General features: G+C 42.4%; 1 protein-coding gene across 2 annotated transcripts in view; it reads right to left on the minus strand.

Annotated features, from left to right (window-relative positions):
• Positions 1-15,451, minus strand: part of dst (dystonin) — a 93,318-nt gene that overhangs the window by 27,995 nt on the left and 49,872 nt on the right. The window contains exons 2-21 of one of the 2 annotated variants that reach the window (XM_083988744.1): positions 15,290-15,430; positions 14,949-15,164; positions 14,721-14,864; positions 14,401-14,637; positions 13,405-13,557; positions 13,062-13,295; positions 12,698-12,955; positions 11,641-12,189; positions 11,237-11,413; positions 10,207-10,330; positions 9,485-9,693; positions 9,062-9,379; positions 8,791-8,957; positions 8,525-8,681; positions 7,938-8,064; positions 6,574-6,809; positions 6,265-6,394; positions 5,709-5,908; positions 5,126-5,624; positions 3,267-4,735 (exon numbers count right to left, since the gene is read on the minus strand). In XM_083988744.1, coding sequence (XP_083844870.1) covers positions 3,267-4,735; positions 5,126-5,624; positions 5,709-5,908; positions 6,265-6,394; positions 6,574-6,809; positions 7,938-8,064; positions 8,525-8,681; positions 8,791-8,957; positions 9,062-9,379; positions 9,485-9,693; positions 10,207-10,330; positions 11,237-11,413; positions 11,641-12,189; positions 12,698-12,955; positions 13,062-13,295; positions 13,405-13,557; positions 14,401-14,637; positions 14,721-14,864; positions 14,949-15,164; positions 15,290-15,430 — 5,745 coding nt within the window. Of the gene's footprint in view, positions 1-3,266; positions 4,736-5,125; positions 5,625-5,708; positions 5,909-6,264; positions 6,395-6,573; positions 6,810-7,694; positions 7,746-7,937; positions 8,065-8,524; positions 8,682-8,790; positions 8,958-9,061; positions 9,380-9,484; positions 9,694-10,206; positions 10,331-11,236; positions 11,414-11,640; positions 12,190-12,697; positions 12,956-13,061; positions 13,296-13,404; positions 13,558-14,400; positions 14,638-14,720; positions 14,865-14,948; positions 15,165-15,289; positions 15,431-15,451 lie in introns of both variants that reach the window. The other variant, XM_083988745.1, reaches the window with a different exon arrangement.

Below are 15,451 nucleotides of genomic sequence, written 5' to 3' on the forward strand. Positions count from 1 at the left end.
ACAACTGAATAAAGCTTGTTCAACAGCAACACTGTGGTTCAAACAATCAGCCACAGAGGAGTATGTACAACAGTACAGGGACAACTAGGAGCCAAAACTGAGAGACAGACAGGGAGAGAAACACTTGCTCTTCATGTGGAAGAAAACAGAGAATTATGAAAATCTCACCAGTGATAAATCACAATGATTTTAAATCATTCTATCAGTAAATCGGACCGTGTGGAGCAGTAACTTTTCCTAAAGTGAAGTAGAAAGAAGACTTTCCTGGATTACCAACTGCTAAAATGCTACAATTGGTGATTCATTTCAGTATCAGTTAATCTACCAAGAAATTTGTCATGATAGATGAATGAATGAATTGAAAATCACAAAACAACAAAGAAACTTTTGCAAATCTAGAACCAACAACTTTGGGCTCTTGTCTCTAACAATTTAAACAAAAAATAATATAATAATAACATATTATAACATATTATGAAAAACAAATAGTTGAAAATGAATTTTCGGCAACTAAACAGATAACATTTAGGACTTATTCAGTTGTGAACGCAACATTCAACTAGGTTTTCATGTAAAGAGGATCATTTTCAAACTGGTCGTCTGTCACTTCAGCTGATCAGTGCATTAACACTGAAGATTGAGTTCTGCACTGGAAACAAAGACTGGAGCCTTTGATGAATGGCTGAACTCAACATAACTGCCTTACAGCAATACAATGTGCACTCTATCTGTATAGAAAGTGGCCCATAGAGGGTTCATGTTTCACCTCGAGGAGAGTGTATCATCACTATGTGGCGGTGAGTAAGCAACACTACGTGGTCCCAGTGACACTTTTTTACCATCGACTTCAATGGAGTGGTTTAACTATAGTATGATTCAGGGGGTAGACATTTCTTTGCAAAGTGAAAGACACACTGATGTAATGTCTGAACAGTGAGAAAAGACACCCACACTAACCCCCAGTAGTGTTGAGTCACCAGAGCTGTTCTTTAAGGTACACTTAAAGACATATACACCAGGTCTTCCTCGCATCAAGCTTCCACACATCTCATGTGGAAAAACAAGAGTAAACACATGAAGTCAGGCATGTCTCTTTCAGAGCTTGACCTAAAATGGTAACAGCACATGAAAGAGGTGAATCCAAGTGCTGTCTTTTCTCTGTTTATTTCTTTCCCACCAGCTGCCAATAAAGCCCACTCACCTACACCCCGCAGTCTGATCCAACCGATATAATATGACAAAATAATTTCATGTTTTCGTGCTGGAATTAAATAAAGAGGCAATTCAAGTTTTGCTAAGTGTTGGCATGACAAAGCACAAAGGGGATTTTTCCAGCAGCAGCTGAGGCCGCGTATGCCCTCTCAACCCAGACTGGTGACAGCAACAAAGAGGGGGGTGAAGACACGCACCATGACAACACTGCTCCACAACAATTTGAATCAATCACTTCTTTAATAGTTCCCCTTCGAGGCCTTTGAACTAAACTCCACATAACAAACTGACTGACACAGCACCACGCCCCCCACTCCCCCACAGTGATACTTTAATCCATGTAACTCAACAAGGGGTTTGGGATGCAGCCCCACCATGGGAGTACAGCAACCTCTTAATTGAAAATAAACATCCCTTGACCTACATCTTACCATAGATCTGTGTCATTTGCCTATACATGGCAGTTTACATTGTTTTATTGTAATGCTGTCTAATACTATAAATGATTAAGTGTTTTTATAATTTCACCTCAAAATATAGGTTAATCCTCTTTTGGAAAACTCCACAGGAATTTATAGGCTTTTAAAATATTTTGCATCTGTCTGTAAATCTTGCTAATGGCTCTTGTTTTATCCCTCACTGATACCAACAGAGGCCTACAGCATTTTATAGACAATGTGGAGAGTCAGGGCAAGTGAAAACAGACCATTAGGACAATTAGGGAGCTGTGCTGTGTGTCTGTGGCTTTGCATGAAATAAAATTTGCATGTTTAGTCCAAAGACTCTCAATACAATAAACAGATGCCTTAAGGAACCATTTCAGGAATAATCTAGAGACTTTAGGATTATAGCGCTCAATGACATTGGGGAACTATATAAATGCTAAAGAAAATCTTCTACTTGTGAAGAAAAATAAAGAATGACATAGCTAATTTAAGTACACAACCTTAAGCATAAGCTTAAATGGACACTAACCCTGCACTACAGGGTTTCACTACATTTTAAAGACCACTAATCATCAATTGACCAACATGTCAAGAGAATCAAATTAACACCAGGCTCCTCTGATCTTAAATCCAACAATAATATCAGACTGTGGTTCAGAGGTAAAAGAACAACAGTATCAATGTGGGGAGATCAGGAAACAGACCCAGCGTCATTAATGAATCAAGTGACGCCCTGCTGGTGACCACCTGGCTGTGAGGGTCCATCCCTCCCTGCACCACCATTGCATATGGGCCGCAGCTCTTTTGTTAACAGCAGATGCCCTGAATGAACCAACAGTCCCCTGAGGGTTGCCGGCAAGTGTTCAGAATATAGCCTGCTGCTAATGTGCCTCAGTTTAAGGTTTTGTGAAAAGGAAGAATCTGAAATATAATTTGTACGATTCCGAGAACGTTTTGTAAATGTATAAGAACATTAGATAGATTACAGCTTTTAGTCTGGATGATTTAACATACATTAGCATTTTAATTTTAAAAGCAATTAAGTCTTTTCATGAGGTAATTGTTATCCTTAAAACTGTATCAAATGCATGTAATTTGTATTTTTCATTTTAAATTAAGTCAAAATTAATGTTATCATGCTATAAAAATGTTATCAAAATGTTTGCTGTAAATGAACAAATTGTAAAGGCATAAATGTCAATTATTGTATCTGTGTAGACATTATTGAAGGAAACCTCTATATGTAAACACTACATTGAAAATAGTAAGGTTAAAGGTAAGAACCAGTTCAGTTCATGATCACAGCTTCATCACTTAAGTGCACAGCAGACTGAACAGGTCTCTCTGTGTGAAGAGGTGCAAAGTCCCCGTGGAATAATTATATCATCATGTTCAGGACTGTAGCAACTCACACTGATCCCAAGAGGGCACAAAACAAACAGGTGCAAATGTAAAGAGCAAGCAGTTAGAAGAGATCATAATGCTCCTGTGATTTCACATATATTCAATCACACGTCTCATTCACTCAGAGGAATGGAAATGAAGTCATCTGAAATTCTGTATTTAGGCCCATGCGATGAGATAAATGTCAAAGAGAGGGCACAGTACCTTTAAGGCCTCCAGCTGTTGGTTGATGACGTCTGTCTCCATGCCGACCGCCTCCTGGGACGCCTCCTTGTCCACAGCTCTGCAAAGTTTATCTTCCATTTGGTTGACTTTGCCGTACAGCTCCTCTATCTTGGTGAGCGTGCTCTGCACCTGCACCTCCCGGCCTTTAGCCCTGTCCAACAGTTTACCACACTGCTTACTCAGAGCATCCAGGTCTCTCTTCAGGCCCAAGAGGTCGGGCGAGGATTCGGTCTCTAGCATCTTCTTGCAGCTGTCTCCTGCGTTGGCGGTGTTAGCCATCAGCTCCTGAAGCTTAGCCACGAAGCTCTGGATGCTGTCCTGCTGTTCTTTAAGAGTAGCCAGATCGAGATCCACAGGAGCCATGCTGTCCAGCTCATCATCCAGGTCTGTGAAACGGGCAAACATCTCACGGATGCTGTTTTGGAACTGCCCGATACCCTGCATTTTACCCTCCAACACTTGGCACGACTCCTCCAGTTTTGCGTTCAGGGAGCCGTAGTCTTTCTCTATGCTGTCAGCCTGCAGTAAAAGATCTGTCACTCCATCAGCATCTGGGACATCCACCACCAGGTCCTTGGCCAAGCTCTTCAGGTGCTCTACGTGGTTCTGCATTCCCTCTAAACTCTTATGTTGGGCTTTCATGTTGGTCAGGTTTTTATTGCTGTGGCCCTGCACTCCCTGTGATTCATAGGCATCCACCTGCTTCTTAGCTCCTTCCAGGTGACCTTGTGCCTCCTTGTAGGAATCATTAAACTCTTTAACCGTGTGTGAGATCTTCTCCAGGGAGTCCCTCTTGCTCTGTAGACTTTCCGCTACACTATCCATTCTTTTGCCAAGACTGGCCTTCTCCTCCTTTATAGCTTCAGTGTCTTCGTTGGCCACCTCAAGGAGGCTATCTGCAGCCGCGTTGAGCTGCTCCGCCATCCCTCGGTGCTTGTCTACATCCTTCTGGAGAGCTTTCACCTGAGAAATTGAGGTTTCAACGGCAACAGGGTCAACGGTGAGTTTGACTTGGCCCTCGCCCGCTTCGCACTCCTGAATCCACGCGCTGAGCTTCTCGGCATTCTCCTGATACTTCAGAGATCTCTGCAGAGCAGTCTGGAGTTTATCGGCCTGCTCCACAGAGCCCTTCTTCACCTCCTCCCAGTTGGAGGAGAGGGTCGTGAGCTGCCCTTGTAGTGCCAGCTTTTCTGCGCCATCTGTGTTCTGCAGTAGCATCTCCCCTTCCCCAACGATTGTGTTATAAGCCTCTTCATGTTCACCGAGAGTCTTCTGGAGCTTACTGTGATCCTCTATGGCCTGTTGCAGGATGTCAACTTTAGCAGAGATGGGCTGAGGCTGAGTCTGGTCCTGGAGCTTTTCACCCAGCCATGACTGGAAGTCTTTGGAGGTCTGATGGAACTGCTGAGAGCTGGCAAAGGTTGAGTTCAGCTGCTCAATCCTTTTTGCTACAACAGAGAAATGTGACAAGTGGTGAGTTAAATACTGTAACACCTTTTACACAAAAAGTAGAGCCCCTAATGCAGCACGATGGTATAACTGCAGGTGACTTTCCTAATGCATTCTTCATTTCTGATAAAAGTCAGTCATCAGTCTTTGGACCAACTATGACAGATTCAAATGTCGGGAAAAACAAGTTGTAAAAATGTTGGCAAAACAAGTTCAAACAGAGCCTTGATCAGAGTGTAATATAAGAGCAACAGATTACAACAGCTTCGTCTTTTGGGAAGTTGTTGTCATAGAATAAATATATTCTGCAGTGATTCAACACTAATAGAATCATTTCTTCTTTCCAAACATTACAACACTGCATTATTAGGTTAAGTTACAAGGCCAACCTGTTTTCTCTTCCAGCTGTTTGAAAGGCTTGCTGACACTCTCCAGCTGCCTGGCTAAGTCTGCTTTCAGATACTCCTCGGTCACCATCGCCGTGAGCTCTGAGTTGATGGCCTCGGCCTCCTTCAGCTTCTTCTTTTCCTCTCTCAGCTGAGCCGAGATGTTCTGGACGTCCTCCAGCTGCATCTTCACGGCGTCGGGCTGGGTGCTGTGGCCCTGGTGGTCGGTGAGCTGACTCTCCAGCTGAGTGGCGGTCTGACTGAGACTCCTCAGTAACTCCTGAAACTGCCCCGTCTTCACCGCGGCCTGGTCGATGAGGCCGTCGCGCTGGTCCAGCTGTCCCGTGAGGCCTTGCCACTTTTGGGTGACGCCGGCGAGCTGGTCCCTCACCAGCTTCCCGCTCGAAGGATCCTGGTTGTCTGAGGAGCTCAGGATGGCCGAAGCAGCTTCCTCAAGTTGCTCATATTGAGGTTTACGACTCTTAAATTCGTTCTGGAGGATCTATAATCAAAGATATCAAAGTTGAACGATGTATCAGAAAACGAGAGGGGATTAACTGTCCCCAGCAGCTTGTGCCATGCTTACCTGAACCTGCTGCTTCTGCATTTTCAGCATGTTGGGATCTATGGAAAGGGGCCCAAGGACGCTCATCATCAGCTCCTTCTCTGACAGCCACTGACCAAGCTGCAGCTCCGTTGTCTGGAAGATATCCAGGTTCTTGTTGGACTGTTCCAGGTGCTGCTTCCTCTCCTCGACCGAGCTGCTGACATCGGCCCAAGCAGCATCTGAGCGGGAGGCCACAACAATCACACCAGACTTCATTAGTCAGCACAATCGCACCTTCCCATCCACTGTCCTACTGTTCACCAAGCGCACCTCCCACTGTGCAGAAACTTGGCACAGCAAAAGTGTTAATTTAACTGGTGTGGCAGAGAGCAGATGCTGATACAGGTTCACATTGTATTACATGTATGTATGTGGTCATATATCTCAGAGAGTACATGCTGTTTTGTAAAAAACCTTTACTCAAACACCAGTGCCGTAATGGGATACATTTCGTCGGTGAGACTCAACATACCTCTGACAGTTTCAGTGACATAAATTACCCAGGGCCATCTGGATGCAACACCTTAGTGCATACCTATTTCTGCCAGCATCTGCTTCCATTTTGCTGCCTCAGGGGAGTTTGGATGAGTCTTAATCAAGTCAAGCAGCTTCTCTCTGAGTTTCTGGAGCTGCTCCTTCTTTTGCTTCATGTCGTCTTCAAACGCCTGAAATAATAAAATAAATCATCATGAAAGTTGAAGCCTTTTGATTCCCACAAAAAAAATTGTCACATGAGTATCTTATTCACAACAGACCAAAGTCACTGACAACTGTGTTTACTGTAGCTTTGGCGCATAATTTAATGTAACACTTAATTTGGTGTGCAACAACAACGGTTCTGTACCTTCTGCTGCTCGAGTTGTGTTTTCACTGCATCTTTCTCTGTGGCCGTGTTGTTCCACGATGCTGCAGTCTCTTTCATGCTCTTCAGCCATGTCAACATGTCCTCTGTCTCTTTTTGGGCTTCTTTCATCTCCTGCACCGAGCCGCTCAGCTCGGCGGCTCGGCTCTTGAGCGTTTCTCCGAGACTTGTGTATCCCTCGTTGACGAATGACATGTTCTGCTGAATCGTCATCAGCTCTGAGGAGATTCAAAATAATTCCATCAAGTTTCCTTTCTGGGAGTACTGTATAGTAGAGTGTCATAATGAGATTATGATAACAGTGAGGCAGTGTTAATGTAATAGCCTTGATGTGCAGTATGTTCAGAATATGAGCAAAGAAAATATCACCAATTCCTTGTAAAAAAAAAAAAAAAAAAAACACAGTAGAATTGTTTGTGTGAGTGTGTAGGCTGAAGTTTAAATGGTGCTCCCCTGAAAAGACATAATTATTATAAAATGAATACTTGGATGCATACTACACCCAAAATTTATTTTATATCATAATTCTCTTGTCCACATCCAGGACCTTAACTGCTTCTCCCTTAACTGCCTCCATGTTTAGCCAGGGCCCACTTTGCTTTACCAATATTGTAGCTTCTAACCTCATGTCAAACCATCACTTGTTTATTTCTGTCATGATGCTGCTCTGTAATGTCACACTGATGACAGCTGCAGTGAGATTTTTCCATCTTTCGGATTCTGTAATGATACGACTATCACTGCCAACGTGCTTTTAGAAGCAGGACTCAAAGTACAGCACCATGAACTTCTGTAAAGTTTGATGGAAATGTAAAAAAAAAAAAAAAAAACTCTCTTTCACCATCACTCAGTATCACTCGTCCTGTGGAGTTTGGTTGAGACTTATTGTCTTACTTAGAGTGGTGGGAAAAAAAAAAACCCTGTCCATTTCTCAAACTCATGAACTGAACATACTGTTACTCAGATTTTCAAAAGCTGCTATTTGCTTGGCATTGAGCCACCACAGTCATAGCAGTGTTTCGAAAACCGGCCATGATACCGTCACAGCAGACCACAAAGGCTGTATTTTTCCACAGCAGCAACCCACATACACACTTCATTACCTTTATTAGTTAGGTAGGAATGGCTCGCCGGACCACCACCATTAGTAAGAGCTGATGCAAAGACATGAGACAAAGCTTTGAGTGAAGGACAAGACAGACTGACTAGGACTGCTGGCAAAAGATCTTTTCCATGGTCTCTAATTGTTAGTGATTATATACAGTACTCAGAAGTGTGCCCAAACACCATGCTTCCCATTCCACTGAATGATTCAGACACATGAGGTTAGGTGTGCTGTCGTTTACCTGACTTGTTCGGAGTCTTTGTTTTGGCAGGAGATGTGAGGAAAGTAATGAGGCTACACAGCTCTGATCCTTTGCTGTTCAGGTCTTGGACAGCAGGGCCTTTGGATATCCATTCATCTAATAAACCCTGATGAAAGAACAATCAGACAGATAGATGGCATTTATGGATACAGATACAACAGGTGGCATTTGTGACACATGAAAGTGAGAGGTGAATAAAGTAAAGTGGGATATAGGATCAAATTATATTCGATTAGATTCAGGATCTATGATTGTATTTCTAACATCATGGAGAAGAAAGTAGTTCCTCTGCTCCACAATGTTCTGTTTTACTCCCAGATCTGTCTTGTGTGAAATCTTACCATCCATCTGTCATTCTCTGGCACAGAAAAGCATGCTGGGATAGGGGGGAGTTTAGGGAGGATATGAGTGGTTGTTAAAACACACTATCTATCTATTTGCAGAACACATAAGCAAAAGATGGAAAGTGGAACATCAATGGCTTCTGTTCCAGCATTTTGAGTGCAGTTGGATGAAATAAATATAGGAATGACACTTTATAGTTTTTTATTTATCTCATGACTCACGGTGACAGTCTGCAGGTCCTTCTCCAGACTTTTCTCACTGCTGCTTGGCTGAACTGCAGGTACTTTCTCATTGGTCTCCTCCAGCCACTTGGTGAGTATGTTGGCTGCAGATCTGAACGCTCCCAGCTGGTCTTGACAGGATGAAACCTCTTCCTCTCTGTAGTAGACAAGAATCAGTCATATCATGCAGCCATGTGTAAAGTAAGTAATTGTTAAAAGTGGAAAGACAGAGATCTGGCTCTTTCTTTCCCCATGTCACAACTTACTTCTCTTTGACGGTGTCTTTGAAAGTGGTGAAAATATTGGAGATATTGTCTATCTTGCTCTGGATCTGGGCTTGGTTTCCATCAGGATTTATTTCAGACATCTCTTTGGACAGAGTGTTCAGCTTCTCCAAATCACTGGCATGTTCAGCCATCTCAGCTTTAGTATTCTACAATGAAATAAAGAGTAAAATAGTCAGTCAGTCTTTAAAAAAGTTTAAAAGAAGTCACCAAATATGTAAATCAACTGGCCGAGTACCATCAGTACGTCTACCTGCATTAGCTCAGACAGTTCATTGAAGGTTTTCCCTGGCCCGTCTGTCTCATGTAGGTCTTGCGTACGCTTCAAAACAAACTGCTGAACTTCATCTGCAACCGTCTCAAAGTCGTCCACTTTGTCTTTCAGCTGCTCCAGTTGAGAAACTTTCTGCTTGTGCTTGTCACAAGCATCCGAGAATCGCTGAGACAGAGTATCCATCGTAGACTGCAGGAGCGCAGCGGCAGATGGATCTGCCGTCTCCACAAACTTCTTCACCTTGGCTTTCATGGCTGAGATGCTGCTCTGGCGACTTGCAATGTCCTGCTCTAATGTCTTTAAATACATAATGGATAACAGCAGAATTGTAAAACAGAGATAATGTTAATAAAAGTTACAGCATTGTTGTTGCACTAGTAAAATAAAGACAAGAATACACACTGCTTCTTTGCTGAGGATGTCTCCAATAGATGCAGAGTCCAGGGGAATTTGCCCTTTCTCCTGGACACTGGCCTCCACTCCCTCCATCCATCCCATCATTTCATCCAAACCATCCTGGACACTCATGGAGCGAGTAAGAGTGATCTGCAGTTTCTCATTGCGATCACTTACAGACTTAGACACGTTGTCATAACGCTCCACTATATCGTCTGCAAACACAGAGAAGGAAATCAGGTTATATATCAAACAGAACACTTTCTCGCTGTTTGTGACGCACTGTGAAATAAACATTACAGAGTAAAGCACAAACTTATGTGGAATTTATGGGTTTGTTAAAGCTATAATTTTGGCAAAGGAGTGGAGTCACCAAGTTTAAGAAAAAGAAAAACACAGTGATTGGGGGAAATGGACACAAATTAAACACTATAAAATCACAATGTTTGTGTGTAAATTGTGGAGAAGAAATGGTGGAAGCTTTGTGATATGTTGCCAGTTTTGTGTGCAATCTAATGACAGTCTGCTGGCTTCAAGACCGTCCCAATTATTGCATGTTTTTAAACATTTTGCTGTACTACAGGGTTTATTAACTTCAAACTGTGTAAAATACTTTTTGATGTCTGGCAGCGTTCAATTTGTCAATCAAAGGCTTTAAACCTATTGAGTGTGATTGATGACACATAGACGGTGTAAAAGCTGCTCCCTGCTTTGATTATGTTCCTCACCTACTGTCTCCTGGATCTCATCTGGGTTGCTCAGCAGGTCTCCTTCAGACGTGATCAAAGACTCAGCTGTTTTGCGTAGCGTGTCGATAGCAGTTTGATGTCCTGTCATCTGACCTTGTAGGGCCTGTGGATGAATAAAAATTAGGAAATCAGAGAAAATAAAACTACATCCAACTGAAAAGAAGCCCTCTTTCAAGATTTATTCTGTCGTGTGCTGGTTATCCATTTCACCAGGGTGATGGATTGAAGATAAAAGCAACAGAGTGATGACGTGCAAGGATGTCTGGATAACAAATATGTAATATTGACTCATTCCACAGATACAGTTGGATGTAGCTGCCTGCCTCGCTTGTTACATCTTCAGAAAAGCCTAGGAGTTATGCAGTGATTTGTAGCCAAAGACAAAAGTACAGTGCTCTTTGGTTGGCTCACAGGCGCCTCTTATCTTGGCATATCTATGCCGTAAGTCACTACCTCCCTACAGAGAAATGTTGATTCTAACTGCAGCCAAAGCTTTGACAGAGACAGCTTTGTCAGCCGAGTTTCTTATCCTCTCGTAGGGAGTATGCAAGATACAAATAACTAAACTACTCACATGTGGGTCTGAATTTGAACAGGCAGCTAAAAATAGCTTTGTTGTACTTAAGTCGGTGGAAACACTGTACGTATATGGTAAGGCAGGTCTATTGTGTCATGACCCTATAACCCAGTAAATGCTCCAAGTTCTGCGTGTGTTCTTTCTAAATAAAGCTATCTTTTATTTCTTTACTTGGATCATTCATAACCTAACATCCATCACCAACCAGCCTTTATGAACTATAAAAAATCATTTTCTCCATAATTTAATGCATCACATGGGAGGAAAAGATCAAAAGGTTTTTCATACGAGTCTTAAGAATTACAGAGAGTTCATAGAAAAACAAAAAGATCACAGTCTGAGACAAATCTGAGCTTTTCACCACAAAATTCTGAGGCTGGGCTTTATACCAAGACTAGACCTAAGCGACATGGCCCTGGCAGTGTTTCTTGCCTTGGTCTCTTCCAGCTGTTTTTGCAGTGTTTGTGGGTCAGCTGCTATGGCCTCTGATTGCTGCTTTCTCGCCTCATCCTCTGAGTTGTTGAGCCACTTCAAAAGACTTGAGCTGGAGTCGTCATATTTCTTGTATTTGTCAACTACATCTTTGAGGTTGTTGCCAAGCTGATTGCACTGAAACAAAGGAAGAGAAAATATACTGTGTGTGAGAAGATACACAGATAATGACATGCACAGACGCAGTACAGTACATCTAAATAAAAATGTCAATTCACTGTTCTTGCAGAAGAGGCATTACACCTCTGCTGGGATTTCTATAAAGACAAATGCTCCCACCCAGTGGCAAGAATAAGCCACTGCAGCCTCTTATGATGCCACTGAAGGGATGCAGGCTAAAATACCTGGGAGTGCAGGGTTTTATAGCGACTTGCAGCTGCATCCAGTTTATCCTTGACAGCAGAACAGGTTCCTGAAGTGTCCACGCCCTGGAGGGCATTCTTAGCAGCAGGGTCACCCGCTCCACAGGGTTTAGCCACATCCAGCACCTTCTGCCCTGAAATAGTGATGAAGCGAAGGTCCCCTTTGTGAGAAATCACATCCTCCGAGAAGCTCTTCTGTCTCTGGAGTTTGTCACTGAGGATGTTGAGGGAGCCTGCCGGAGCGCCCAGCTGCTCCATCTCTCCTTCTGCCTGGTCCAACCAGGACTCGAACTCCTCGCAGTCGTTCTGGAACTTCTTCAGCTCCTCCTGGACACACTGCACCTGCTTCATCTGCTGTTCAGCCTCTGTCAGCGAGGCCTCGTAGCGTCCCTTCAGTTCCTGGATGTTCTTCTGCAGTTTCTCCTTCTCCTCTGGGGACAGCACGTTGGCCTGCTTGTCAAGCAGAGCCTGAGCCGACTGGGTGGCCATGATCAGATCCTGCTGCTGGGACAGAATCTTCTGGTGATGAGCCTAAGAGAACAATAAAGACTTGAGGATAAAATACCAACACATGGTAGCAATTATTATTTCTATTCACATGTTTTTGGACATTATGACTTAATTTATACTCTTCTATCTTTTTAACATTTCTTGCTGTTTGTCTTCACTTGCTTCAGATGCTGGTCTTCCTTTTCTCCTGTTTCTTTAACCCCAAATTTTAAGTTAGCTTGATACTATTAAAACCATCTCCGTATCTATTTTGTTGACATATTTCATCACATGTATGTACATTTCACAAAGTAATGCATATCTTCAGCTTAGTATCTTCTAATGGGAAATATCTGGTTTCAGTTTGAGCTTTTTCTGGATAACAAGATTTAGTAATTACATTGTGACCTTTCTTTGGCAAAGGTGCTTTTATCATTTTTGACGTTTGCTGTTAAGAGATTTAGAAACTGATTATACTTTACTTGACTATTTCGACATTTCTTGTGTCTTTTATCTATAGAGAGGTTAAGTCAAGTCAAACCAACTATACCTTGGCTTTGTCATATTGTTTATCGAGATCCAGGGAGGCGTCGTTCTTGCCAGAATCATTTTCAGTGGTCTGCAAAGCGTTTCCATTGGCATCGTCATCCTCTCCTATCAGTCCCTTGGCCGTGGTTTCCTCTGGCAGGTTTCCATTCTCTTTGCTTATATGGTCAGTTTGTTCGTTCTCATTCCCAATGTTGGATATCCAATCGAGAAGACCTTCGATTTTGTTCTTACTTTCTTCAAGCTGCTCAACAGCTGCTGCCTGAAATGACATATACATCACGTAAACAAAATACTAAATCGTGAACAAAATTAGTTTGTTTAATTTTGAAGTATGTTTGTTTCAACACATAAGGAGGTAATCTGACCTTTTCACTTTCCTGTTTTATGGCCGTCGTAACAACCTTCTCTAAATCTTTCCTGGACTCCTCAGCCCGCTCGTTGATGAGTTTGGCTTTGTTTTTAGCCTCTTCCAATTTGCTCTCAATGGCGGTGATCTGATCTGGTGTCAGCTTGTTCCGGTTTTCGTCAAGGAACTTTTTAGTACTTGTGATGACCTCATTCAGGGCGCTGGCATTTGTCAACACGTCTTTCTGCAGAGCCTTGAGATCAAACAGGCAAAGCAAGAAATAGCACAAGGATGAAATAAAGCTGCTTTTTTTACCGAGTTTAATATGTGCTTCTTATATACAAAGATAATGTTTTTCAAACCTGATGTTCCTGCTGGTACTGCTGCAGATCTGTCACACACTCAGCGTTATCAGACTGTTGCTGATGACCAATCAGGCGGTTCTCTGTCAAGGTGAGATTATCACAAACTTCCTCCAATTTGTCTGCAAACTCCTTGTGTCTCTCCAATAAAGACTGACAAGAATAAATGAAAAGAAGAGTTGGTATTAGAAAAAATTTAGACACATCCATGCTAAAAAAAGATTCACATTCATCACTATTCATAAATCCTTGTAGTCGGAACAGTCAGTCAGTATTTGGGAACAAGAACATCAACATTGGGGAGACGAGCCAGGCACACAGAGGTAACATGCAAAATCTGCTTTAGAAAACATTTTCCTTTATCGTAACCGGGTAAAACTCTTGTATGCTGTAAACATGCTTTTTCGCCATTCGCCACTTTGGTCTTGTGATAGTAATAAGCAGACGGACATAATATCATGTCTGTTAGTGGGTTTGATGTGGGTTGAAAGGGTTCCAACAGGAAAATGTGCATTTTTTTCCACTGTTAATTGTTCACTGCTGTCTTGAGCCCTGTAGAATACAACCAGCATAAAGGTTAGTGCACAGGAGTGATCGGGGACTTGAGCATGCAATGATGTTATTTCTCCAAAACATTTAGGCCATTCACAGTAAAACACCTAAAATCTGGTCCCTGGAAAATAAAGCAAATAATACATTTGAACACAAGATCTAAATGCTGCGTATTCTAAAAAGTCTAATCAGTTTAAATAGTAAAAATCATCAAAATCCAATATTTGTTCAAAATACAAAATGTTTGTTTCCTTTTTTTGGTATTTCACTCTTGTCTGAGGTTCAGATGTGTCAAACCTGATCTAATTTAGATGAATTATACAACCCTTGCTTAGATCAGTTCACATGGCTCAACCTCTATGAAAGCATTCTTAACTATGTTACTTTTAGTTCAGCAAACCAATGCAACCTCTGTGATATTTTATAGCATATCCTCAGGCAGACCTTCTCCTGGTTCTCCCTCTCTCTGGTGTCCATTAGGACATCTAAGGTGTTCCTCTGTGTAACGAGCCCCTCTGTCTGGTCCCTGAAAGCTCGCTGGGTGCTGCTAAGGACCTTGAGGAGGTGGCTGCTCTGAGCTGGACTCAGGAACTGAGCATGCTCAGAGATAAAGCACTGGACATCAAATGTTACATCCTCTAACTTCAGCCTTGTGTCTTTTAGCAGACTGCTCTCCGTGTCCTGGAACAAGACAAGATGGAAACAAGATGAGCATGTTGTTGTTGTTACTGTAGACATTGAATTTAGTTGACTTAAAAAGATACCTTGTTCTGCTGAATCAAACACTTCAGTGTGTCAATATCACACATATCCAGATCCATGCCCTGCATCTCAGGGTTGTTTTGAATCAGGCCCGCTAGTTCTTCAAGATCACTGAGATATTTCTGGTACATTGATTCCAAATGAGCCTAAAACCAAACTCAAATTAGTCAATGGCTGATGCAAATGTTACATACATCACTGCAATGAAGCTACTAGCAAAGAACACTGACCTTCCCTGTTTCCATCACTTTCATCAGGGAATCACTCTTTTCTGTACACATCTGGGAAACAGCAGTAAAGTTTTCCTCTAATTCCTGACACGTTGAAGCTAAATCTTGGTGGATTTGTTCAGGAATGTCGTCATCAGCAGAATTCAAGAGCTGTTTGGCCTTCTCCATGTCATCTGTCAGACCACCAGCCAGGCTAGAAAGTCGGGACTCCAGACACTGACCACAAAAGCAGATACGTGTGTTAAATAGATTAAAAAAAGAGGATTCTCTGATATCAAATGATCAAATTTTACACCACAAATGTGGAAGACAAATGTGTCTTAGATATTTCATTGTTTAACCTGGCATTCCTCTAATTGGATCTGCAGTTCTTCCATGTTGTTGCCCATTGGGGCCTGGATCCCAATTTTGACTTCATCTAGAACATCAGCGTGATCCTGCAGTCTCCCAACACACTCCAGAAAATCCTGGATGGACAACAGCTGAGTGGGGACATCACAAAA

This window comes from Trachurus trachurus, assembly GCF_905171665.1.
Source record: "Trachurus trachurus genome assembly, chromosome: 15".
In the NCBI taxonomy this organism is placed as follows: Eukaryota; Metazoa; Chordata; class Actinopteri; order Carangiformes; family Carangidae; genus Trachurus; species Trachurus trachurus.